The following is a 27,183-nucleotide window of genomic DNA, read 5'->3' as shown; positions in this document are numbered from 1 at the left end:
TTGAGGGACTTTTGAAAGAGGCAAGCCAACACTCGTCTTCAGTACAAATGGCAGATATGAACTTGGCTTTAATAATTTATTTAAAATGTTTTTATTTCGCTCTGCTTCTCGGTACGTATATTGGAGCGTCAGGGTGAGTGTCCAGCTGTAACAAAGTGTTTCGTTAATTTGAGGCTACAGGTGTTGGAAAATTCTTTTTCCGGTCCGATCCCTGGCTGCAGCCGTGTGGGGCAGGGCGATGGGCGACGTCCCATACCGCGGACCGCGGCCATACTAGCAAAGCCCCCGTCAACGCGCCGAATGCCGCGGGGCGGGGCAGGCCAGAGGCGGCAGGCGATTGGCTGAGGCACCCCGCGCTGGGCGGGCCGGCAGCCGCAGGTCGAGCCACACATTGGCTCTCGCCTCACGCCGGGCACCTCCGATTGGCGCAGCTCGCTGCCCATCTCCTGCGCCAACACACGCTCCGCGGCGGCTACGCTCGGCTATGCCGTGCGCGCGGGCTGGGTCGGGCTGCGCGTGCTGCGCCGTGATTGGCCGGCGCGGCGCGGCACGAGCGGCGGCACCTGCTCCCGCATCCCCGGGAGCGGTGGGGGTGCTGCGCGCGCGTGCGCGCCCGGGGATGTGCCGGGACGACCGGCCGGGCCCGGCTCCGGCTCCCGCTCCCGCCGCCGGTAACCGCCCGCCGCGGGCCGGGCAGCGCCGGGACCGCCGCCGGTAACCAGCGGTAACCGCCCGCCGCGGGCTGGGCAGCGCCGGGACCGCCGGTAACCGCCCGCCGTGGGGGGAGCGGCGTCGCGGTGCTTGGTAACCAGACCTGGGGAAGCGGCGGCCGCCTAGCCTCGCGATACCGGCGGGAGATGCGTGTGGGCCCCGTGTGGCGAGGGGAGGGGGCGGTGGCTGCCCTGCTCCGCCCCCCTCTATTCAGCCCCCGGTGGGCAGTGACGGCCCCGGCGGGCAGTGACGCCCCCGGCTCGGCCGCGCCTCACGGACGGCGAAGGGTCCCGAGGGTGGAATGGGGGGGAATTGGGTGAAGGCGCCGCACGGGAGGATTTGGGGGTCGGCCCCTTACCCGAGGCCGGGTAGGAAGAGCGCGGCCTCGCAGGTGACCGGTGGGGCAACGCCTGCGGCCCTCGTTCTCCCTTCGAGGTATCCAAAAAGGGGGTTCGTGTTGGATACTGACAGAACGCCGGGTGGCCGTTTGATCCAAACGTCTGTTTCGTTAATTGGAAATTAACGTGTTATTGGAGGTTTTAATCGAGCTCGCTGTAGCAGCAAAATATCTCGAGGCACCTGCAGGAGCGCAGCATTGCGGCTGGAGTAACTGCTGAATTTCACATTCGGCATCCATTCCAGCACAGGGTGCTTAACATCTCAGGTAAAGGGAGGGAAGTACAGTTTTCACACCCAATAAAGGAAAAATTAAAAGTTGCATAATAATTCTTGCATGCTTTTCATGGAGCAGTTTCAGCTGGATGTTGTCTTATGTCAGGTCGATGCCAATGCAGCAGAATGGGGGAGGAATAAAGCAGCTCATGGTTGCAGATGGAAAAAGGGATGTGTGAAAAATCCTCCACTTTTTTTGGCCCTGGATGGAATTGATACTTGGCCCTATGAAAAGCCCATGTGTTGGTACTGGATGCAGGAGCTTTGGACTTCGGAGTGAGAAAGGCAGTTAATGGCCGTCTTATGCCCTTTCTGCTTGAGAATCCAAAACTCTGAGAGTTACATGGAAAACGCATGACCATTTTCAAAGTCCAAAGAAAAGTTAGTAATCTAAAGGATCCTGACCTCTTATTTAGTTCTGCAGCAAATGGAATAATGATGCCACTAACTTAATGGCAGGTGTACAATACGCAAAAGGCCATGGTGCGGAGGTCCAGAGGTTGACACATTTGCACTGTGCAATGACAAATCAAGTCATTCAGGTGGGAAGGGACACCAGGAGGTCTCTTCTGACCTGCTGCTCACAGCAGGGGCAGCCCTGAGGCTGGTCCAGCTTGCTCAAAGATTTTATCTGGACTCTCTTGGAAGACCCCAAGGACTGAGACTAGGCAGCCTGTACTGATGCTTACCTGTCCTCTTGGGGAAAAAAATTCTAATATCCAGTCAGAATATGCTTTCAGGTTATGCCGTTGTCTTTCATAAATACTAGTCTGTGTCTCAGAAAAAGCAGCTTGTTACTTTAGGTGCAATATTCTGCTGATGTTGCAGCACTGTTGCTGGTCCCTAGAGCATGCCTTGTATGTCTTAAATGTCTTTCTGATGTGTAGCTGTGCTGTGGTCACCCATGGTAGAAAGTGACTGAGCTATGCAAAATGTATGTTTAAAATTACAGGTCTGAACTTGGATACATTGACAAGACTGCTAGTAAATATGTTTGAGGTTTGTGTAAGAGCCACAGACTCTTTTAATTTGCTTTGTTCTGCTGATGAAGTTTTAACAGTGGGAATCCTTTGGGCTTGTTTTTATTGCCACCTTGAAAATAGAACAAGAAAAGTTTCTCATAGATCTTCATGTATTAATTAGGAAAGTTCAGTAGGTTTTAAAGATAATTAAATGTGTAGTGTGAGTATCTGTTTTGAGACCAGAAACTTGTTGGCTTAGTTGAAAGATTTATTTTATATTCTAAGACTGTAGTGTGGCAGAGTTCACAAATGTAAAAAATGTCTTGGGTTGGCTAAAACCATCTTTGCCTGGCAGTTGAGTGATAACTGTAATTCATCTTGATAGCGTATTTCAGCATTTCTGGGATTATTTTAAAAGTGTATCAAAAGGTCAAATGTTAAAATGTGCCTTCTCTTCTTGAAGGAAGAGGTAAGAGATATAATTGAAAGCTGAACGAAATTAGGGAAGTTGTAGGTAGGATCAGGGAGTAGTGAGAACAGTGGGAACAAAGTGAAAGCATCAGAAATTTTGGAAGGGAGCTGTTTGGAAAGGTGAGTACTAGTGTGACTTCTTGGATGCCCTTGTTAGTCTGTGTGTGGAACAAAAGTGAATGGGACTAATTACAGTAAAATTTCAGTTACGTAAGTGAAAAGCATTTTGGATCATACACAAATACACCTGAAATGTACTGGAAGAGAAAGCTGTATCTCTTCATCTGCTTTAGGAGAAGCAGAGACCATCTGCTTGACAAACTAGCTAAAGTGAGGTAGGCAGGCTGTATGCTAAAAATGCAAATCTGATTCCTGGTTATATGACCTATATATATGACACTATACCTAGGAGCTAAGGAGTCCAGAAGGTATTGATATGGAATTCTTTGACTGCTTGTCCTAATACAATGATTAAGGAACAAGAAAACGGGGTTGGTAAAACTGATACTCTTCAGGCAAAGGTGTTCAAAAATACACCATAAGATTAAATGTTCACCTGTGATAAACTCAATTGCTTTAAATCTTCAGGGCAAGATTATTTTAAGTTCTAGAACTGCTAAGGAGGTCTATGAATTAACATTATCTCTAGTTTTTAACTAAAAAAAAAAATCAAATACAAAACCCTGGTAAAATTTGCAGATAGCTGTTGAAATAGATCACCTGCAAAAAGAGGGAACCACAGACTTGCCATCTTCAAGCGAGGTTGTAAAGTCCCACATAGAATGGCAGAGATTGTGGACAGTAGTGGGGGAGAAAAAAAGAATGGTAATATGATTAATGTAGTTTTGTGGAAAATAGGTGTTAGTCCCAAAAAAGGAGGCTTTTGATTATTTCCTCGTATTGACATAGTACTAGTGTGCGATACTTCTTTATGATAATCCTGTGTTTTGGCTCTAAATAGAATCAGTGCAGTTAATATAAATTGGTAAGTCTTAAAAGAAATAAAGCCTGATACTGTTAGATCTCTATATGTGTTGCTTGATAAAACTTGCAGGTGTTAAAAAATGAATGATGAAATAATTATTGCTGCAATTATAATGTTTGAATTGCTTAGCAAATTTGATAGAGCCAGGAAAAAAGAGACTCACACTTCCAGTATAAAATAGTATCTATAATTGCTGGGATATTTAGAGTTGTAGTGTTAAACAATTTAATCTCTAAGGAGTGATGATGTAACTGAGAGTATACACTTCCAGTATAAAATAGTATCTATAATTGCTGGGATATTTAGAGTTGTAGTGTTAAACAATTTAATCTCTAAGGAGTGATGTAACTGAGAGGGCGGCTGCTTTCTCAGGTGCAGAAGGCACAGCAGCAGCAGAGCATTTAGTATAACTAGTAGTGGCTACAAGTAATGCAAGGTTTGAAAATGTCTTAAAATAGCAAACTAAATACTGGCATTTGTCTTTATTTAAGCTTACTGTGAATAGAAATTAGTAAGAACCAAATGATAAATACCTGTGCAGAGATGCCTAGAATCTGTCTTCATTCTATTTCCAAATTCAGACAAAAATAATTTCAGAAAGAAGCATTTTTTTGCAAGATCTTTGAGGAAACTTGCATAGGCATGTTTTTGACACAGCACTTCTTCAAACCACTGGATACTCTAACATAAAATTGTATTTGTATGTCTTACAGATATGAAACAAAAATACTGGGCAACAGTCTTTTTCACAGCAGATTAGACTGAGAGGCTGGGGCAATTGTCTGCTATTGACATTCATACTTACACAGATTAAAGATTTTCAGGTTTCCCTGAAATTAGGAAGGTATTTGCATTTAAGCTTAAACTCTTGCTCTACCTAACTTAAACTTGAAAATTATTGGATAATAATTTTGAAACAGAAAATATTTTCTAAAACCATCTTATACTTTCTTTTTGCACTTACAGCTAAAGTCAATATACACTCTGCACTCATCTAACTGTAGTCATTGGAAGTAAGGGCAAATACAAATGCAATTCTGGTGGTGGATTCTAAATTTATAATTTTATTTTTCCTAATGAAAGGGATGTTACTTATTGCTGCATTGTAGAGACTGATTCAATTCAATTACTTGTTCAGATTGTTTACAAATGAGAAAAATAAAAGCAGTCTTGCTTAGTTCTTAAAAAAGCATATATACTGCAGTCTATACCCTTGCTAGATTTGGCAAGGTAAAGGAACAGGCTACAGGCACTTCCATAGGGAAAACAGGAGGGAAAAGAGAGTCTGAGTCAGGGCTTAATAATAATAAAAAAAAAAAAAAAGGCAAATGAAGATAATATTACAGTGGCAACACTTTCTGATAGTTATTTCTCATTATTTTAGTGGGGTTTTTTTTCCTCTTTTAGGTAGAGTCTGGGGTAAAATTGAAAGAGTATTGATAATATCCTTGAAATGATACTTAAAATCTAAAACTTTCAGTTCTTCAGATAACCAGGATGCACTTCCAGTGGGACTGGCTGTGCTTGGGTGTCCTAATAATTAGCTCAGTGACTGCAGGAATAGAAAATGAAGAAAATCTGGATGCAGATGTCGAAGTGGAGAATTTTGACAAGCAGTCCCAAGAAGCTGATGTTGACAGAGAGAAATCTTCTATAGAGGTAATATTATAGAAGTCTTTAGTTCAAGCTGGTTAAATATGAGATGCATAGTCAAAACTAGAGCAAGTTAATCTGTGTTTGACAACTGAGTGCATGTCAAATACAGCAGTCTAAGGTTTTCAGTAGCTACATGTGACATACAGGGCAAACTTAATGAACTAATGTCTTATGCCCAAGTGTAAAATCTCCTGCCTGTGGTCGATAGTCATGAAAGAGGTTTTACTTCAATCTGAATACAGAACCTTTTGTTGCAAGTCCTAACATGCCACTTCTAGAGAAGTAAATGGAAAGCATCTTGATCTCACTGAGACTTTGACTTTAGACCAGTTTGACTTCATCAGTCACAACTGCCTTTTGGCACTGTCTCTATTACCAGAAAATCTGTATGCTGTTCTTCAAAACAGATGTGGGCAATAGATAGGAAAACAGAAGAATGGAAAACATATATAGAAAGAAACAGGGAGGAAGCCGATTTGGTGAAAGTTCAGAAATTTTTTTTGGGTTTTGTTTCACATAAGATGTAACAAAGCTTTAGTTAGGAGCTTTAAACAGAGGAAGCAACTTCTAAAATTCAGAGAAGTGAAGTTGCTCACTGTTGGAGGAATGCACTCAAACTATTGAAATGTGGGTGGAGGAGAAGGGGTTTTATGCTGCTAGGTATTTGGAATGAACAAAATCTGTTGATCTGCCTGGGTGGATTACTTCTGGAGGTATGAGAGTGTATTTCAAATGAAAAATTGTAATTTATGTTGGGACATGTATCTGTACATATCTCTTAGGTTGTGTACCAGACTCCAAAGCCAACGGGGGAAGTGTATTTTACAGAAACCTTTGATGAAGGATTGTCTGGGTAAGCTTATGCCTTAAAATGATAAACTTTTACTTTCAGGAGTTTAACTTACAGTGGCAGGACTTACTTTGTTTTCATTTTTCTGCTAGTATCTTCATAAAAATTAATTTTTACGAGGGTTAGAATTGGGAAGGCTATTAATGCTTGCTCCAAATAGATCATAATGTTAAGGTGGACACTTAACATTCCAGATATGTTACTTTTTTGTGTCTGTTTTAAGGAAGCTTTTAATAAACTCTGAGTTTGTGGACATTAAGAAAAATAATACAAAGATTTAGCCAGTTGGGTTTAACTAGCTGAGAGGTGAAGTGCCATTACATTTCAGTAGCAAGCTCTTTCTTTTCACATGATCTTAGGTATGTGTCAATTCTAAATGTTAAGTGCAAAAGCAGCACCTGTGATGACAGGAAAAATTATTAAATAGAAGAGGTGATAATGGTTGTCAAAAAAACCAACCAAACAAACCACTGAAAACCTTGATTAACAGATGCAAATATTTAATGGCGGTACTTGAATGATACCATTCATCCAAATTTCTAGCTTTTTGAGATCTGTTATAAGATTAGTTTGTCTTCCTACTAAATCTAATGTTCAAAGTTTTAGCTACTATGCTTGGGATTTTTTTAGTCTAGCTATACATAATTTACATAAGACTAAGGCGTATGGGAGACAGGTTTATGGGAAAGTAAGCTGCATGTTGCCTTTCTTCTCTAAAGTGTGGAAAAGAGTACAAATAAATTGACTACGTAAGAATAGAGTAGCTTTTTTGAGAATGGACCTTGAAAATCTTTCACATGACTTGTAGAGATGTTTTATTTCCTCACTGGTCTCTCTCATGGTTGGCCAAGGATCTTGTTTGTTATTTATGCTGTGAAGCTTTCCCAGCATCTCTGTTAACAGTGAACAAATGTGACTACAATTCAAGCAGAAAAGATAAAGTATTCATCCCTGAAACACTCCATGTAGAGGATAGTTCAGAATGAATGAAAACGGTTCTTTCCTGAATAAATGATTAGAATGTATTCTTGTAATTGATACAATGAAGAGTTCAGCAGTGCTGTTGGCTTAAGGTATTCCTGTGCGTGGCTCCAGATAGAACCAGTGTATGTCTAGATGAGGGTGGACTGCCCTTTTCATTTTCCTCCTCTCCATATGAGCGCTTTGTGTAGAGACTGTGCATATCTTTTGGTAACCTTAATAATAGGCTGAGTTTGCCTTGCTCACAGAGTCAAGGAGATCTGCTGGATCTCCTGTGTGCAGTACACTTGGAATCTTGTGTTTGTCATTTGGACACTTACCATTCCCTTTTGTCCTCTGCTATGCATGTGTACTGTTACTATCAGATAAAATTAAGATTCCTTTGGCTGAATTCTTTTTCTTTTCTTATCATATTGAAGGTATTATACTTGAAACTTGCTATTTTCTGTGCATTTTTTACATTATATGCATATTACATTCTGCCAAACTCAACTTTTACATAAAACTGAATTTTATTCAGAATTAAATAACTCAGGAATTTAATTACTTTAGACTTATAATTGTATATTCATTGACATTTTTAGGAAATATTTTGAAATGCTGTTATTAGACTACTTTCCTTTAATTTTTCTTTGCAAGTTCTCTGAACTACACACAGTTCCATGATGCTAACTCACAATCAGTATTACAGGTTCACAGTCTAGAAGCAAAAGCTGTTTTTCCTTTGTTAAATAATACAGCTTTGCATAGATAGTTCAATGACTAGTAAAATTTTTGTTTTAGGTGGGTGTTGTCTGTAACACTGAAAGAAGACATGGATGATAATGTTGCTAAATATGATGGTAAGCAGTTTTAAAGTTTACCTCCACTACGTAGTTGTGGATGTAATGTTCTTTTGCTTTTTGAGAAATAACTACTCTTTCTTTGAGAAATAACACAGAACTTATCTTTGAATATCTAGATGGCATAGGTCAAAAATGTTAGTTTGTATAATGACTGTTAGCCTGAAACTGAGATCTGAAATGTTGCTCACTGGGTTACTTAGTGTGAAGATAACTTTTTTATGTCATTCCAACAATGTATTGCCATGGATGATACCAGAATACCCTCTGGCATCTGAATATTTAATACTCTTTATTTACAAATATTGTTTCTTTAGAACTGTCTTCTCTGAAATCATGACAGAGATATTTATCACTTCAATTTCAGTTGTTAAACAGGTTTCTAAAGCATCATGTTCCATCTTGCTCCATCTGTCCTACTGATTCATGGATTGGTCTCTTGGTACAGCCTCTGAAACAGGAAAGTTAAAACTGCATGATGGTTTTTTTTAAATACTTTTTCAGATTGCCTGTGCTTGAATGTAGTGGTTCTTGTACAGTTTAGTCTTAGAGTAGCCTAAAACAAATTTGGAAAGCAATAATGAAAAAGTTGTACTGATGGTTTAATCATTTGTGCTTGTGATTTCCTAGTCTAGAACTGGCTGCTTAAATGTAATTTTAAACCATTTGGCTATGCGTGATCTGTGGCAATAATTTGCGACCTGAGTTTATTTCATTCAAGAGGGAGTGGGGAGAACAGAAAAAGTTTCTACTGCAACAGAGAAGTATTTGCTACTGTTCTTATGTCAAATGAAATCAATTAATGTTAACAGAAAGTGGTAAGCAAGCATAACTTGCAGAACTTTGGTGTGCAGAACAGAGTAGAACTGATGATTCTAAATTTAGTGGTTACCAGGGTAAAACTGGTAGTTGGGTTACCTAGGTAAAACTAGGAAGTTGCAGTGGAGATATCCACGCAGATGAGATGCTTATGAGAAGTGAAGTCTCTCTGATTACTTGGCTTCATATTAGATAAAAAATTGTCTTTAATGTCAGAAAAGTTGTATTTGCCTGAAATCAGAAAATTCAACATTTAATAAAGTCTGTGATAAAGACACATTTTTGAACTACTTTCCAATTCTTTTTTTCAGTCTTGTTGTTTTGCCTTGCATTTTGTTTGGTCTTAGTTTCCAAGAAGGAACGCTATTGAAGAGGATGGGATTTTTCTCCTTCCTGTTTATTAGGCTAGAAGAAACTAGGAATTTGTTATTGACTTACATATCTGCCTTTCCTTAACAACTTTGACTAATCACACTTCAGTTGAATAAAAGTAAATCACTGTTGCATTTGCATTTTACAGTTTATGAATCTTCTCGAAAATACATGCTGAGGAACTCCTGATTGTCGCTGTTGAGATGGTTACGACACATACACACACACACCAACTGCTCTGGGAAAAAGCCTTCTTTAATACTCCATAGCCTCTTTTATACAATTTCTTAGCATTCGTGTTACATGTTCATTTACCATTGGCTTACTAACTACAATACAATATTATTGATTGCCTATAACTAGCACACATTCTTGCTACATATCAGCCAGTTTCCCTCCCTTCTGCAGGTGTCCATCCTCCCTCTTTGTTTATGCTTCGCGCTTCTGTTGATGTTACAATTCTCATGGATACAAACTGAATTCTCAAGAGTACACAATGATTGTGTCCAAGTCGAAATCTGTAAGACTTTCAGACTAGCTGTTGGTTCCCACACCTGATGTTTTCCTCCTTTTGACATTGACACAGGCATTCTTCAAGATTACAGTGGATTGTAGAAGTAGGGTGTTTTGTGCTGTATTCTTTCCTGGAAAAAAAGCCAGTGAATCTTGTCCTGTTAATCTGTGAGACAGTGTAACTGCCCTTTTAGAAAAAATCCTGTTTTTTGGATATTGGACACGTGTATTCAACTGTATTTCTCCCAAACTTAGAGAATGTATAAATATAAAATCTTCTATTTTTAAAGCTGTAGGCTTGTTTTGGACTAAATCTGATAATTCTTGGAAAGACTTTGGGGAGGAGGAGGGAACTTCATCTACCTTGTGATTTGATTTGACTCAAGAGATTCTAATTCTATGTAAGCAGAAAAAAAAGTAATGATGCAGGTCTTTAGCTTTACACAGTGCTTTGTGACTAACGTTTTTTATGTAATGATGGTAGGAGTAAATGTAAAATCTGGAGAAGTATTTTATGTTCCTCTAGCCATTGTAGGATATCACTACCTAAAGATACAGATCTACAGTATTAAAGTTTACTTACGGATGTTTGTAAATTTGAGAACAACATGGAATAACATCATTGACGTCAGATGCCAACATTTCTTCCCTACTGTGGCAGCTAGTCTTTATTTGTTGCTAACTCTTTGCTTTCAACAAGGCTGTGATTTCTTTACTTCAGACTGCATTTTTTCAAAGACTTTTGTGTGTGTGTGTTTTAGGGAGATGGGAAGTAGAAGAGCTGAAAGAAAACGCTGTGCCTGGAGACAAAGGATTAGTATTAAAATCAGTGGCAAAGTATCATGCAATATCAGCAATGCTAACAAAAGCATTTTTTTTTGATGATAAACCTTTGATTGTTCAGTAAGTAATCCTTCAGTTTTTTTAACTTGATGTTTATTAGTTAAGGTAAAACGTTTTGCTTTCATATACATGTTTTGACAGTAGTTACTAATACGCAGTCTTAATATATTCATAATTAGAACTGCGGACTAGCAGTTAATTTGTATTTTTCTGATACTTGGAATGTTCTTTTTAACTTTCTCTTTGCCCAGATACGAAGTGAATTTTCAAAAAGGCATTGACTGTGGTGGTGCATATATTAAACTTCTCTCCAGTAGCAATGACTTGAATCTGGTATGTCCTCTTGCTTAATATTTGCTATCAGTTGTTCATTTGAGGAACAGCTTGGTTCTCCATGGGAGATGCCTGATATCCAGGACAGATGACTTTTGTGTATGTTTTGTAGGACTTTCTGTATTAATAGAAGCCATAGGATCTTAACTCATAACTTGTGAAACAATTTTTTTACTGAACAGCACATATGTATTATTGTGTATTCCAAATACAGGAAACATGAATAATTAAAAAGATACTGACATAACTGTAATGCAACATACTCTGAAGGAGAATAGCTATATCTGATATTTTCAGGGTTGTTTGTTGCTGTTACTTAATGCGGAAAGAAAATGGTACTGATAAAATACTGGATATTAATATCCTGGGGTTTATCTTTATTGGAAAATAAGATTGTTATGAAGAACAGTAACTAGCTCCCTTCCATCTTTTGCTGTAATGTTTGTAGAGGGATAGAGATACTTGGATGTTTTGATTTGTGACAGGCATTCCTACTGAACATAAGGATAAAATCTAAATATATATATATGTATCCATATATGTATTGTTTTCATCTTCCTTGAAGAGACTGAGCGATAGTCCATTCCCTGAGAACAGAGAGCACCCAGCAACTCCAGAGGGCTGTTGAGTTCCTTTCATGATTTACCCTACCACTTTGCATTTACCTTTTAGAAATGGGTAACTATGCTCTATGCCAAGGAAAAGAAGTACCAAAAATGACTTAATAAAATGTCCAGTATAACACATGCTCAGTTTTCTTGCTTCTACAGGAATACTTTTTTGACAAAACACCTTACACTATTATGTTTGGACCAGATAAATGTGGAGAAGATTACAAACTACACTTTATCTTCAGACATAAGAATCCTAAAACTGGAGAATATGATGAAAAACATGCTGAACGTCCTGATGTAGACCTAAAAAAATTCTATTTGGACAAGAAGACACATCTATATACTCTTGGTATTGTTTAATTCTTACAAGTTTAAATTGGAGAGGAGAGATTAAAAATGTGGTTTTGTCTGCTGAAGTTTTGTAATTGAGCCTGCTTGTTTGTAATAGCCTGTTAATTCTGAGTGGTGGTTGCTTAATGATTTGGGTTAAATGGTTTAATGACTGGGCTTAACTGCAGGACAAAAAAGTAGCTTTCAGATGCTACTGTTTAGTATTCAATTACAGGAAAAAACATATCAGCCCTGGCTAGCCTTTATTTATAAATGCCTTCAGTAATTATTATAATAAAATATTTCTAGTGGGGATGATATTAAAATGTACAACTGCCCAATATTCTTGGAAGGTGTCAGAGTTCAGAGGAATTCAGTTAAATCTGTAGCATGCCACACACCACTCTTTTCCACATGTTAAGAGTTCTCACCAACACCTGCATGTGAAGCAGTGTGCATGAACAGATAGGTCAGCACAGACTCTGAAGTGAATGAATATGGGCTGGTTTTAATTCATGTGACGACTCTTCTTGTACCAGTAAACTGTACAGAGAAATGAAAGTTAATTTTTACCCCCTTTTTCTAACTTCTGAGGAAGAATAGCAAACAGAGAAGAATGGGCTGATCTGTGGCATGCTGCAAATCCAGCCAAAATGACTGTACTTATGAACTTCCACTGAATAATAATAGAAGGCATGTTCAAGTGCTGTGCCACGGGAAAACTTAGTGGTTTCTAAAACAGATTGCTGTAGTATGCCACAGCAAACTTTCACTTTTAAATAATGGGAATCTTATAATAAAGGAATGCATGTGTTCCTGTATTTGGGTTGTTTGTTAGAAATTATGAATCGAGGTACTTAAACTTCGATTGCATTTATTCTGTTATAATTGTTCAAATAGACTCCATAGAGCTATGTGATTCCAATGCATTATGTGACTCGTAACAGGAGTTTAAAAATTAGTTCTTTGTATTTTATCTAAAGGTGATATGGGGATTTCATTTTTGCATTTATGGATATTTATACTGTTGAAAACTTTCAGGCTGGAAGGCCATTGTTCGATATTATCGAACTGTTACAAGACTGTTACTCTGGTTTTCTTAACCTGTCTTTAGAAAACTGTCATAAAAGTGGAATAGTAATTACTTTCACTTACTAATTTTCATCATGTTGAATGGACAGTTGAATCTGCTATTTAACCAGTGAGCACATTTATAAGTGCTTGTTAGAAATGGATCTGGATACATCTGGATACTGAGTCTGACACTGCTCAGTTCTGTGACCTTGGCTTCTCAGTTACTCACACTTGCTAACATCCAGCAAATTCTCTTCAAATGTTTAAGCATTTGCAGTGTGGCATTTGAGGGAAATTTGTTAGAGGTTTGATTCTGAGAGAAAATGCTGCGTCGATCCTTCCACTATGTTACTGGTGCAGTTCTTGTGTTTTCATGCTTTCAAGTGTGAGATTGTAATTTAGTAGCAGAGATGCCTTTTGGGGTAGAGATTCTTTTTTCATTGTCTGTGCTTTTGAAGTAAAACCACAGAATTTTCCAAGTTGCTAGGTTTTTGAAAAATCTCTTAGAATGTGTTTGGATGTGTTTCAGCAATTGAATTTTCTTCGAGTTTCATTTTTGGGGGCCTGATTCAGGTCATAGATCCCCTCAAGGGCAATGTTTGTGTCCAGATCCAGTGCTTGAGTGAGGAGTCTGTCTCCTCTGCTAGTGAGGATCCCGTTTGCTGTTATTTGACTAAGTCTGTGCTCATTCTATAGTTTGGGTTAAATATATTGGTAAAATAAAATGGCTCCCTTATTTCTTTAATATAAATTTCTTCAATTTAGTGCTAAAACCAGATGACACATTTGAAATATTAATCGACCAAACAGTTGTCAGTAAAGGAAATCTTCTTGAGAATATGATTCCTCCAGTAAATCCTTCCAAAGAAATAGAGGATCCTACTGATAAGAAGCCTGATGATTGGGATGAGAGACCAAAAATACCTGATCCAAATGCCGTCAAACCAGATGACTGGTAAGGAGAACATTTTTATTTAAATTTTATTTATTTTTAATTTAAAATTTCTTTTACATACATGTTATTTATTTGAAAGATTTGACTGGTTTTATTTTGGGGTTTGCTAATGACAATTGGAATGCATTTCACTAAAAGCACTGAAATTTGAAAACATAATTGAGGTGGGTATAAGGATCTGGTCATGTTCTAAGGAGACAAATAAAAATTGTTATTTGCTGATTTTGTACTCTGCATGGTTGCAATTCATAACTAAGATTGCTACACCTGAATAAGAAGTTTTTTCTACCATAAAGTCTTAATTTACAATGAATTTTGTGTGAACTACTGTTCTTATGGCAACTCGGGAAGAGTAGGGAAAAACTCAGTGGGAAGACCTGACTGACACCTGCCACTTGATATCAGCAATATCTGGTCTAAACAGCACTGTAAAACAATGTAAATATAATAGATATTTATAAGCAGATAATTATATGTCCAATGCTCATGATCAGCGAGTCTAATTCTGTTGTTGTGTTTTTGAAAATCATCCCTTTCGTGCCAGTTGTAGTCCTCTGAACAGAACATTGGTCCAAAGTCAGGCTGCTGTATTTTCTAACCTAAGTCTGTAATTGAAGGGATGAAGATGAACCTGCCAAAATAGAAGATCCTGATGCTGTTAAGCCTGAGGGGTGGCTTGATGATGAACCACAGTATGTTCCAGACCCTAATGCAAGAAAACCAAAGGACTGGTAAGTGCAGGTTGTTAATGTGTCTTGTAGATAAGACTGTTCTGTGGCAGATTATTAGTTGTGGAAGTCAGTCCAAATCTCATTGTCTTTTGAGACTGGAAGTTGGAATGTGTAAGGTATGGCCAAATATTTGTTGGTGTGGGGGACTGCTTCTATAAAAACGTGAATTTGTCCTTGCCTTCTGTTTTCTGAAGATATATAAGCAACACCAGAATATGAAGGACCCCTCTGAAAGAATTTGCTATAGTTTAAGTTGATAATTTGAAATCATAATGTAAGTCTTAAAGGGATCTCTAAGCATCCTGGCTAGAAGTGTTTCAAGCTGTCTGCAGAGGCAGGAATGTAATTGAAGTCAGTCATGCTATGGTAGTTATGCACATGTGACCTTTAAATAAAAAGGTGTAGCACTCCTTAAAAAAAGTGTTTATACTGTTGGGTAAAGTTCTGTGAGCTGCCCAGAGTTCTGAGGTTGTTACAACAATATACATGGACCCTCACTTCAGACTGCCAGTGTTTGACACCTGACTGACCTTAAATCAGTTGTTTGTAATTTTTTTTCTCTCTAGGGATGAAGAAATGGATGGAGAGTGGGAAGCCCCTCAGATCCCTAATCCAAAGTGTGAGACTGCACCTGGTTGTGGAGAGTGGGTGCATCCCATGAAAAATAACCCAAAATATAAAGGAAAATGGAGAGCACCTATGATAGATAATCCTAACTATCAGGTAATAGCCAAATTGTAGGTTATTGCTAAAAGATACAGAGTTCAGCAGAGCAAGCAAGTCACAGTTGTATATTTATTTAGGTTTTTTTACAGTATATTTATATTTTAGAGTAAGTCTGAATACCCTCACTAATTTGAGATTTTTTTTTGCTTTTCCTTTTTTTTCCTTTAAGTATATTGGGAAACCATAATGCTTCCTATATTAAAACAATTTATCTGTTTAAAGTTGCCTTTTGTACAATTTGCATTGGTACCATTTATTTAATATGGTCTTCGGAATTGTATTCTGAATTACATTGGCGTTTTAAATGTATTTTGAATTAATATTTTTTTTATATTAAAAAATGAAGCCTTTCAGTAAGCAGATCGTCTTACTAGTTCAGTTTTAGAGGAAGCATCAATTTTGGATAATAAATTCTCTTCATCCCCTCCAAATATAAGAAGTAATTGGCTGGATATTAAAGAGAGTTACTTTGTATTAGTTATGGCTGGGGAGTACTTGAATCTGATGTCTCTGAGGGTAAGATCCTAAGCAGGTTTGCAAACACAATTTGGCTCTAATTTGCACAGGTATCATAAGGCTGAATTTTCCTTCCCTAAAATTTTCTCTAGCACTTCTGGTAAGAGTCAGTTATTACTGTAACCTCTACAGGAAAAAAGAAAAATCACTTAAGAAAAATCACTAAGCCATATAACTGAGACCCATCTGCCAAAATCCTGTAGGCTATTCCAGTTCTGTTTTAGGTAGGTTAAACTACTGCTTGTCTTTTTAAATAAAAGTTCTTATTATTTTAAAATCTCTTTCACAAGTTGTTCTTTTGGTGATCTATAGGTAATGTGATTACATTTGTTTCCATTAACAGGGAATCTGGAGCCCTCGGAAAATACCAAACCCAGACTATTTTGAAGATCTTCACCCATTCAAGATGACCACTGTCAGTGCTATTGGTTTAGAACTCTGGTCTATGACGTCTGATATCTACTTTGATAACTTCATCATATGTTCAGAAAAAGAAGTAGCAGATCGCTGGGCAGCTGATAGCTGGGGCTTGAAAAAATTAGTAGCAAGTGCTAATGAGGTATAAACTTTACTATGTTCTTGATAGTAGAAAGTAGTGAGGAAGCTGTGGTGTTGGAATAATTTTCTGTCAGTGCTGACAGAATATTAATTTGTCTGCAATTAATAATTTTGCTGAATAACTCTGATAGGTTTTCTGTCTTGTAGTTTGACTTTTTACCTTTCCCAGATCAGTATTTTGTTGAGGTTAAAAGGGTACTGCATTTTACTTAAACACCTAGTGAGAAATTGACTTCCTGTGAAGCCTTCTGCTGTTCACATTGATATTAGAAATTCAGTACCTCACAGCAAGTGAAAGAATGAAGGCTGAGTTACTTACACTCAAAGACTTCCCCTCCTGCCCCCTGCCCTCTATTTTCCCTTGTGGCAATATCCATGATATATATTCTTTAGATGCTTTCCTGCCATGAGGAATGGATAGTCTAGTGTTTGTTTCTGTTTAATAATTTTAGGCCTTTGGCTGCTTAGATGCGTGTTATGCAGCTCCAAAAATATTGCATGTATGTTTATAGAGCTGCATCTGTTCTTCTGTTTGTATATATGCATCCACATTTTGTTTGTGTACTGCACTTTGGCGGCCTTCCTCTCTCCTCCCTATGCTGTGGGATGGATCTGCCCTGCCACACAGGATCATGAGCCAGTCTAGTGGCTGCCTGCACTCCTGTTTCTGTCTAACAGTCCTCTATTCTCTTTGATTAAATGCCAACAGCAGGCTGCAGTTGTGGGGGAGAAATGATGGGTTGGTGGCAAATGTGGCCAATTCCTTACACCTGCTGTTTGGCACAGAGTCGCGAGTAGCAACAGCATATCTGCCCATGCAAGCAGGAAAGCTATCTCTTCCCACAGCCTTGCCCTTTTCCAAAATGTTTGGGTTTATGTCTGAACCTGTATCCATACCTGTACACACAATGGCAAAAAAATTCCTTTGAGTCCCTTTGTTCTACTGTGCCTCTCAAACTTCCTTAGTTGCTGATTGACACTGAACCGTGCCATAAATCAAATCCCTCCTGATGGGAGAGAATGTTCTAAAAGTCCTTGCAAGGAGTTTCAAAGATAAACTGAGACTTTTCCTGGAGTTTCAATGCTGCTGGATAGTTGTTTATTAAGTCTTATCAGAGGAACAGAGCCACTAGTGTGACCCAGGCATAACACAGAGCACAGAAAGCAGGAGAGAAGTCTAATTATCAAGATTTACATGGCCTTTTAAAGATAATTTAACCAATAGTTACTAAAAATATATATTATTTTCACTTTCCTACTAATTATTCAGTAACACAGGAACTGCAGAATTCTCTATCCAGTCATTCCAAACTACTTTTACTGCAGAACATGGAGTAGTAGAAGAAGGAGAAGAAGGTTTAGAGAACAACAACAATCCTCCATTTTGATATTTTTTACTCTTATCTATTTACTACAAAGAGAAGCCCAAAACCTCTAAATTTTCACCCTGTGACAATCTTACATAGTAGTCTATCACCTAATTCACACCACTGTATTTTCTAGTTCTTGTCTGACTGTTGGTAATTTTTTCCAAGGTTGGAGGTTAAAACAGTGTTGTTCAGGGGGGTAAGAACCCTTCAAAACAGGCAGAGAAATATTCTCGGCACTCTGGGTTCCTACACTGATGTACCTCTTCCAGAGATGCACCAGGCACTTGCCTAAGTGTCTCTACTGTATAAGTCAGAGCTGGGCTGGGAGGACAATTTACTCCCTGAATAATTGGCTGTCAAAGGAGAGAAGGTGGTACTACAGGTAGAGCCAGCATTGCTCCTCAGGAACTGCTGCCCTCATGTTCTTGATGCTTTGGGAGCTTTCAGCTGAGTTGGCATAGTGCACAGGAAAAATAGAGTAGCTGGGAAGGGTGTAAAGTATGAGATTGCCAAGACTCCAAATGTGACTTTACAAAGTTGAGTTGTGGCCAGTCTGGTATGTTTGGAGTTCTACATCTGTTCCTTCTTACTCAACACCTGCCATTTATTTGCAATTTGTAGAGTTGCTGCTTTACTAATATTGAAATGCAATATTGTTGTAGTCATTAAAATGCAAAGGTAAAGAAGGGTTTTGCACAACATAAATGTATACAGTACACTTCATGAACTTATTTAAGTGTTGAGAGGGAAGTAAATGCAATTCTTTTAAATATTTTTTTTTAAATACAGCCTGGTATGTTTAGTCAATTGGTGACTGCTGCAGAAGAACATCCATGGCTCTGGGTTCTTTACATCTTGACTCTAGCTCTCCCTGTTGGTCTAAGTGTGTTGTTCTGCTGGCCAGGAAAGGTTAGTGAAATTTACTGTATTTTTATTTGGTTTTATTCTTAATACTTTATTTGGAAATTCTTGAGCATCTGTGCAACAATTTGTACTTTTAATGTGCCATTGGTATTACTTAGCTTACAGTGCCTGTTTAATTCTTAATTGGAATTGAAATATAAATAGATTTTTAATTTGTTGTAGAAATCAGATGAATATATTGACTTCAAAAAAACTGATGTATCTAAGCAAATTACAAAGGAAGAACTAAAAGAAGAGACAGAGGAGTTTGAAGATGATGAACTAGAAGAGGAAAAAGAAAATGAAGATACTGGTGAAGATGGTAAGATAAGTGTGTCAGCTTGCAGTTTGGTTAAAGACACGAATAGAACTAGTTCATGGATTGCATTGCCAATAATTGCAACCTGTTATCTTAGACTATGTGAAATGTGCTTTGCTCTGAGCCTTTTTTCCTCTTTGATAACTTCCAGTGAGTGGCATCCATGGCTAATAGCTCTGATGAATACAAGCAGAAAGTAAGGCTCTACTCAGTATTTCTTCACTTTCAAGAAATGAGCATGCTTCCAACACTATTTTTTATGTTTGTAGACAGTGATACATATTTTATCCCTTCTAAATATTTCCTATATTGAGCACATTTTAATTATTCAGATATTAGTACCTGAAGCAGTCAAAGTCACTTTATTGTCTTTAAAATGTGTCTGGAATAGCTTTAAGTCTCTAACATAAATCTGCTTATGCCTCTCTGGGAGGGTTATACTATTCTGTTGGTCACTGATTTCAGTTATTCTTCTTAAAGCCTGACAATACAGTAGGCTTGAAATACTGAAATCTGCAGCTTCCTTTTATGTTGCTTTTTAGCAACCTGTTGCATGCCTGCAGACGTGTGTCCTACTGCCCAGGGGAGAAATTAATGACCCAGTAGGTTGAGCTGTACTTCAGCATCCAAGGATAAAATCATCCCATGTTACTGTATCAAAAAGTACTGAGTACTACTCAGCTTATAGCTTTGAGGTGCTGTTAGCATTTTCAACTGTGTCTGTATAATGAATAAAAACCAAAGCACCTAACTTACAGTGCACTATCTTGACTTTCATGAGAAAGTTTTTAGCTTCAGAACTCTGCAAGATTCTGCCTCTTATTTCGCTCTTCCATGGTGAGAACAAAGAAAGTGACAAGGGACTGGCATGGATAATTAGAGACATGGCAGACATTCATGTTTTGCTGGGTTTTTTGTCTTGGTTCTGACATCACTTTGTATTACTGACTGAAACTTGGTGGGTTTTGTCTGTCTTCGCACCATGTTCCATGAGTGTTGATGACTTCTGTCTGTATGACTTAAAAGTTTACTCAGCATCAGCAGTTCCCATGCCAGTACTGACAGTATTGAGTACATTTTTGGCACAGTGCTTGCCACACCAAACTTCGTCTGTCTGCCTTGCTATTGGAGAGCCTTAACCAAGGCACTTAATTACTCTGGTTATGCTACATATATTCTTTACTTCAGCTTAAATTGTAGGTATGTGATTTCAGCATTGTATCTTCCTATGTTTTCCTTTTGATCTTACTCTACTCTACCTCTTCTTTGCTCCTGAATTGCAGACTCTGTTTTATTCTACCCAGTCTTGATGCAGATCACAGATAGTTTGTACCTAATATGCTGCTGTTGCAAGGCTGCCATTCCTCAATTCCGATATTCTTCTGTTAAGTCAGTCAGTTAATTTAGTTAAGTACAACACATCACTTAATAAATAATACACTAAAGTGTGTGTTTCAATGTTAGAAATAAGGTCCAGGAAACTGCAGAGGAACACTGTTCAGCTCTTACAACTTTCTTAAATTGTGCTTGGAATGGCTGTTTGTGATGTTGTAAAGGTAAGTTCTATTTTAGACCTTTACTTTTAGTTACTAAACAGAGCACAGAGTAAAACTAACCTAGCTAGCTTTTGTATGACTATTCCAGGGTTTTCCAATTAATTCTAGGCTTCAGAGGGAAGGATTACATTTTGCTGTCATATGACTTCATGCTTTCTAGCTTTAAGAAGAATTGCCTAGCTTCCGTTAGCTTCGTGCCACCTTTTACACTTGCAGGTTGAAACCTTCTTTTCTTCTATTGCTCTTTTGCCTCTTCATATCTGAAAGCATCAGAGAATTTGTCTTCTGCCTCCTTTTCCTGATTCTTTTTGCTACAGAGAGAAGAGAAATGGAGGAGACAAAAAGAGAGCTTATAAAGGATACAAAGAAGATGGGAAGGGAGGCTCCTGTTTCAGGTACTGGGAAAGGGAAGCAATTTGGGCCAGGACTCACAAGCGGGTCTCTCCTGTTTTCTTCCCTCTGCTTCCTTGTTGATTGTAGAACTTCAAGCTGGTGGATGCCAGCTTCCATCAGGTGCAGATGCAAGTTTCCTCTGAGATTTCTCCCTGTGGTTTCTGTAGTCATAAATATTTTCCACTAGTACCTTTTTCTCCTTATGATTTTTATGGTTCTTTCATAGTCATTATCTCCTCCTTTGTTTTTTTGGAGTTGAAGGCAATGGGAGTTTGAGCTGTGGAATACTGAATGACTTGAGATCTGCATTGTATCATGGGACCATTTAAAAAAGAAAGAAAAAGGAAGTGTGGCACAATAGCAAATTTTAGAAACACTTGGAGATTTCTTTGACACCAGTGACAATGAGTTGCTGGCAGAGTACTTCCTGAAGGGCATTGTCCCTGGGATTTATGGTTTTATTTAGTTCTATGTTAATTTTTGTGACATTGTCTAATTGTCTGCGTTGTCTCCTTGCTTTCCTTGACCTCTAGAAAGATATTGCAAGAAGTAAAAGAATGTTACCACAAAATGGAATTTCAGGGGCACAGTCTGAACCTTATTTATCAAGTTCTACATTTATTTATATGAAATAATGCTTAAATTACTATTTGATTAAATTTAAAATAATAATTTTAAGTAGTATAGTTGTCCACTTCTGAGTTTTACAGCTTCTGATGTCTGAAGTATTTTTGTTTGGGGCTTTTTCCCCTCTATGGAAAAAGGTACTTACGGGAGGAGCTGGATTTACATCATTTATCATTTCCAATCTCTTCATTAGAATAGGAGCAAAGGCTTTGTGAATTTCTGCCAAGCTCTTCTATTAAGAGCATATTTTTAGGACAGAGATCTTTGTCTACATCTTTCTTAAACCATGATCTTCATTATTTGGTCATATAGCTCCTTTTGATAATAGAGACATATTGTAGACATGTACCAGGTATATTGACAGATGGCAAAACTAACTTAGTTCATACCAATTAGTGAAGCTCTGTTTGGCTCAATTTATAGCTATACTGCAGCCAAAATTCTTGGTAGTTCTACAGAAGTCTCAAATATTTTAATAAATGAGGTATTTCTAGATTTTCATCACCAAGAATCAGGAGAGTCTCATGTTACATATGACTACATTCTAAATTTGTATGGATACTTTTGTTTCAGTTTAGCTGAGATATAACAGTAAGAATTTGGGTGTGGGTACAGTTTTGTGGTATTTGTTTTTGGTTTTTTCCTGTTTTTTTCATACCTAAGTGGTGCTTATGAGATGTAGGTGTGACCTGACAAGGACAGAATTGAGCACTAATTCACTGCTGTTTTTAAATAAGCCACTGGCAGACTGTTAAGTTTTAAAATGCTAATGTATATCCTTTTGTCAGATTTAAGATTCCTTGTTTACTTTTGATAGAAAGTATTGCAAAGGGTACTGGTAGTGCAGTAGTAGTGCAAGCTGGACATTTTTGGAGTGAGTTAAGGGGAGTACATTCTTTTCTGACTACTTTCTGCATTGCAAAAATGCACAAGAAGGGGGGAAAGAAAAGAGCTGCTTATCCCTCAGTCAAAACAGTATGCCAGAAAAATTCTCTGTTGAAAAGGGGAGTACCCTTAGGATGTAGGTGTCTCCCATGCTGGATAACTGGTAACTGCAATATTGTACTTCCCCATCTAAGTCAGAATTTAGTCAGAGTTGGGATGCCTGAGTTGTCCTGTTTTGGACTGTGCTCTCAAAACTGTCCAATACAATAACTAGTTTTAAAGTAAAGTAAATCAAGTCCTTTAAGTCAGTAACAAGTCTGAAGACAGTATGGGCTATTATGAGAAGAGGCAAAGTTGGAGCTGTTGAAATTGGTTATTAAATCTGACAGTTACCACTTGCTACTAATTAATGAGAATTCTATTCTCTGTATCACAGAGATGTTTTTATGGGTTATTCTAAACAAGCAGTTCATTCTAGGACTGAAATTGACTTATTTTCCTTACTAATATGTCTGGATATAGTGTATTTGTAATATAGTTCTGTTTACGAAGTAAAATCAACTTCTTCTGCAGAAGATGAAGGTGAAGGTGGTGAAGATATTTATGATGATGAAGAAGAAAATGAAGTTCCAGATGAGGAAGAAAATGAAATTGCAGATGGAAGTCAGGAAGGTGATAGGTTAAATAAATCTGATTCAGAAGATGAGGTAAGTTTGCATTTTTCCCTACTTTCTCCTCGCCATTGTCTGACATCATACTTCTAATTAAGCCCAGTTACCTAAAACAAGTGTTTTTCTTCTGTTGAGCCATAAAACAAATCCTGAGGTAGAAATATGTTTTCCTTTGAGTTTGACACCTCAAATACTCTGCATAAATACAGGTATTAGTATAGAAGTGTTCAGGCAGCTCCCTAAACATGAAATGTTTTTACAGAAGTATAGTTTTTAACAGATTATTAAATTAATTTTAAGTCTTGAAAGATGCTGCAGCAGATTGGTCAGTTTTCACTGTGCTTCTTAATTGATAGAACATGTGCTTCCAACTGAATAGCCTTTTCCTGAGACCTAGAAAAACCGTAAGTTTTCCAGTTACGTTTTGGGTTTTTTTATTCCAAAATAAGGTTTTAAGCAAAATGACAATACTGTTTTTGAACACAGCATCTGCAGTTTCATTTTTCTTGTGCAGATTAATCGAGTCATCCAGATATTCTACAAAATGTTTCTCATAAACTATCATTGTAGATGGAATTTGTGCTTTTCTTGTTTGTCAACTGCTCATTATTCTTTCATTTAGAAACTGGTGTGTCTGAAGCACTTTAGATCCACCCATTGGTCATCTTGTGCTTGTCACTCCCTAAAGGAGTCACTTTCCAGGTTAAGGGTGTTGTTTAATGTAATGTTAACTCCTTTTCACGTAAAGCTTTCTAGGAAACTACCTTGCATGAGATTGCATTGTTTCAGCACTAAAATTTTTTATTAATTACCCCTTATTCTATACTTTTTCTTGTTCCTTTAAGAAGTTTTCTTTTCCTTGTACATTCACCCAGTGTCTGCTGAACCCTGCTAAGAGTCACATGATTCCTTTTGAAAATAATAGCAAGCTCTGAATGTGTCTGTGGCATTACACAGTGTCACAGTGATGCCATGGCTTGCTTTTCTCTGAGTATTTTCAGCATATAGGTGTTTCTGTTGTGAATTGGCTGGAACACATCATGTACCCCATGTCCTCACTCAGGCTGGGCCACATTCTGTGAGTTGTTCCTTCTAAAAGAGGTGCCCTGCTATTAGGTGATGCAGGAAAGTGAGGAAGCAATGCATGGTCTGCGAATGGATTTCTTGTTGGAAAGGCTTTTCCTGTGCCTCTGTAAGCCCATTGCTTTTAAACTGGGAACAACCCATTTGATTTAAGGACAGTTTGCTCTATTTGTAGCTCTCCAAAGGGAACAGTTAAAATGTTTTAAATGTGTCTTACTTCAGAAGTGGAAATTAAAATTAGCAAAAGGTGCACTTTAAGGAAGTTTCTAAATTAATTTAAAAGTCACCACTTTTAAACCAGCAAAGACATGGGCAAAACCAAATTTCTGACATCAGTTTAGACATAGTATTCTCTTCCTTCTGAATATAGAAATGAAAAGTCTTCTACCCATTTTATTAATCATTAGATCAGTAGTGTGGAAAAAAATGTCCTATCACTTAAGTGCTGCATTTAGTGATAAAATGACTGGGGGGTTCAGGAGGAGGAATAATGTAGCATGCCAGTTTCAATAATTAAAATAGGTTTACAATGCTAATGCTGAATTTATTTTTTTTCCAGAAGAAAGAAACTGATGAAGGAATGGGAGATAATCCACTGAAATCAGTGCGCAAAAGAAGAGTACGAAAGGACTGAGTTACTTCCAGCTGGTGTTTTCAGATCTAGAGACAGTGACAGTAACTTTTGGTGTGCCACTTCAGTGGACCTGGCAAATTCCTGAGCTTTGAAGGGAAAAGGGGGGGCTCACTGCTTTTTAGCCTCCTATTTTAATTCTCTGACCTCTTTAACCATCCCAAACTTCCTTAATTCCCTTTTTTTAAGGATAAACACTATCTGTGAAGAATTAGCTCGTATTTCAAATTCAAAATAAATGGGAAATTACAAGTTGACAAACTGATTTTTAGGTGAAGATTCTTAAGATTTGAAGTTTCTTAGAAATTAGTATTAGTTGGAGATAAACTTATTCTAAGTATTTTTTTAAATGAATACATTATAATACTTTTGTAGCTCTAGCACAAAATCAGCTGTTTACAGTTTTCAGCTAAAAGAGGATGGTAGTATAGATGTAGCATCTATAACAGTTCACATTGCTATGAGAAAAGCTATTTTTTTCTGTGCAGAGCTATATGCAATAATTGTTTTCGTATGATGATTTTGTGCTAGCAACAATTTTTATTGTAAATTATTTCTTTTAGTTGATCTTGTTACATGGGTGGTCACCTGTTCACTTTAGGCATTGGTTACAATAATTTATTTTCAAGATATATTTCAAAATAGAATACAAGTGGTAATTGATGTGACTTGTTTTACTTTTGAATGCAGATATCAAATCTGCAGAAGTGATACACAGATGACTTTTTCAAACTTTTACACTTCTCATGTTCCAAACCAGAGTGGTATAACCTGTTTATAGAATACTTGCTAAGTGTATATTGTCACCTAAAAATATTTATTAATTCTTGCTTAATATGAAATTTATTAATATAGATAAGAATTTTTGATGGATTTAAGTTTTTTACGATGTGAGTAACTTGAGCATTTGCATAATGTAGTTTAAATAAACTGCATATTGTAAAGAACCTTTGTTTTGTTAAAGTTCAACTGTATATTAAACAATAAAATTTCAGTCACCAGAAACCTCTTGCTGCTTGGCAGCTGCCTGTAGTGGTAGTAATAGAATGTGTAAATGCTAGCAAAAGTAGTCATACATTACAAACAAGTAGAAATACATTAATTCATAAGGAATCGAACAGATTTTCTTGTGCCTGTCAAAAAATTTGTCTGCTTTAAAAAGAAGTATTTTCACAGCAGATTCCATGAAAGTGTCTTAAGAAATGAATGCTTAAACCTAATGAAGAAGCCAATGTCCTCAAGTGCTTCAAGTGTTTGAAAGTTAATTATATTTTACTTTTACTCGGTGTGAATTACATGGAAATGTCTCATATGTTTTGTTTAATTTGGGGCTTTTTGTGTCTTTTTTTAAGTTAACTGCAAGTTCCCACCTCTTTATTTAAGGTCTCCATGCAAAGGTAAGAAATGAAGGCTCCAGATTACTCTTCAGCAATAGATGGAAGCTGTTACCAGTGTGGTATCCTGCTAGTAACAGTTACTGTGAGCTGTCACAGAGCATTTCAGCTCATCTTTTTAACTAATTATGTCTGAGCCTGATAAAAGTCGTTTGGAATTGTTACAGCATTTGGATGTTGTTCTGGGGGTCTGGTTTGTTTGTTTGCTTAGGGGTTTTGGAGGTTTTTTTTTTCTCTGATAAGATAAAGTTACTCCAGTTACTATAGTTTCTTTGATGTGATTTAGTTACCCCATGGGATTGGTCACCCCATGGGGGATGCTCATCTTCCCTTAGTATTTTGAACTTAAAAGTTCCCCTAAAGTATTGATTGACACCCCATCAACTTTGATCACCTAGAACCTAGAGATAGTATACATCCTGAGTAAGCATATCAGCTTACTCAGATGGAGATTTATGCTGGTAATTAGAGGAGAAATACCAGGATGTTGGGGATTTGAGACTCTAGATGTAGAAAGCCAGGCAAAAGGGCAATCCCTTGATTGATACAATGTAACAGTGAGATTTCACCCACACTTCCTGTGCATTGTCCATTTTTATCTGAACAGGTATTTCAGAAAAATACTTAATCTTGATATATGGCTGTTTGAAAGAGCTTTAAAATTAACAAAATAATGATTTTCAGTTCCAGCATGTCTTGCTATTAAAACTGTCAGTCATCTTTGGAACTGCATGCGTAGCAAGACCTCCACAGCCGGCACTCCCACTGTCTACGTTGTAGCTTGGTAAAAGAGCTCTTACTGAGGATGCCAGATCCCAGACTGAACACTTTTTACAT

At 37.6% G+C, this 27,183-nt stretch overlaps 1 protein-coding gene and 1 long non-coding RNA gene across 9 annotated transcripts; one reads left to right on the top strand and one right to left on the bottom strand.

Moving 5' to 3' along the window:
* The first annotated feature begins 469 nt into the window (after window positions 1–469).
* CLGN (calmegin) lies at window positions 470–26,249 on the top strand. Of its 8 annotated transcripts, none has more exons than XM_039551688.1 (16): window positions 470–671; window positions 5,282–5,460; window positions 6,240–6,310; window positions 8,072–8,130; window positions 10,596–10,737; window positions 10,929–11,010; window positions 11,781–11,973; window positions 13,794–13,983; window positions 14,601–14,714; window positions 15,281–15,437; window positions 16,300–16,515; window positions 18,674–18,793; window positions 18,971–19,109; window positions 20,980–21,057; window positions 23,141–23,274; window positions 24,884–26,249. In XM_039551688.1, the coding sequence occupies exons 1-16, from the start codon at window positions 485–487 to the stop codon at window positions 24,953–24,955; spliced, it is 2,133 nt and encodes a 710-aa protein (XP_039407622.1). In that variant the 5' UTR covers window positions 470–484; the 3' UTR covers window positions 24,956–26,249. The 8 variants fall into 8 exon arrangements, with proteins under 8 accessions (XP_039407622.1, XP_039407620.1, XP_039407625.1 ...); XM_039551686.1 differs by having other exon boundaries at window positions 24,881–26,249; XM_039551690.1 differs by lacking the exon at window positions 470–671 and adding an exon at window positions 678–764 and having other exon boundaries at window positions 24,881–26,249.
* Window positions 19,233–23,141, bottom strand: LOC120409981. The gene is made up of 2 exons (XR_005601879.1): window positions 21,095–23,141; window positions 19,233–20,973 (listed from the first exon to the last, which is right to left on the bottom strand). It is a non-coding gene; the product is annotated as an uncharacterized LOC120409981 (long non-coding RNA).
* Window positions 26,250–27,183: the final 934 nt, after the last annotated feature.

This window comes from Corvus cornix, chromosome 4 (genome assembly GCF_000738735.6).
Source record: "Corvus cornix cornix isolate S_Up_H32 chromosome 4, ASM73873v5, whole genome shotgun sequence".
Taxonomy (NCBI): domain Eukaryota; kingdom Metazoa; phylum Chordata; class Aves; order Passeriformes; family Corvidae; genus Corvus; species Corvus cornix.
This window is presented reverse-complemented; position numbering and strand designations above follow the sequence as displayed.

Bases quoted from the DNA above. Each gene is read 5' to 3' on its own strand.
- CLGN (XM_039551686.1), top strand. From the start codon at position 485: ATGCCGTGCGCGCGGGCTGGGTCGGGCTGCGCGTGCTGCGCCGTGATT. The intron at 6,311-8,071 runs GTAAGCTTATGC...TTTTTGTTTTAG, and splicing joins TTTGATGAAGGATTGTCTGG to GTGGGTGTTGTCTGTAACAC. The intron at 18,794-18,970 runs GTTAGTGAAATT...AATTTGTTGTAG, and splicing joins TGTTCTGCTGGCCAGGAAAG to AAATCAGATGAATATATTGA.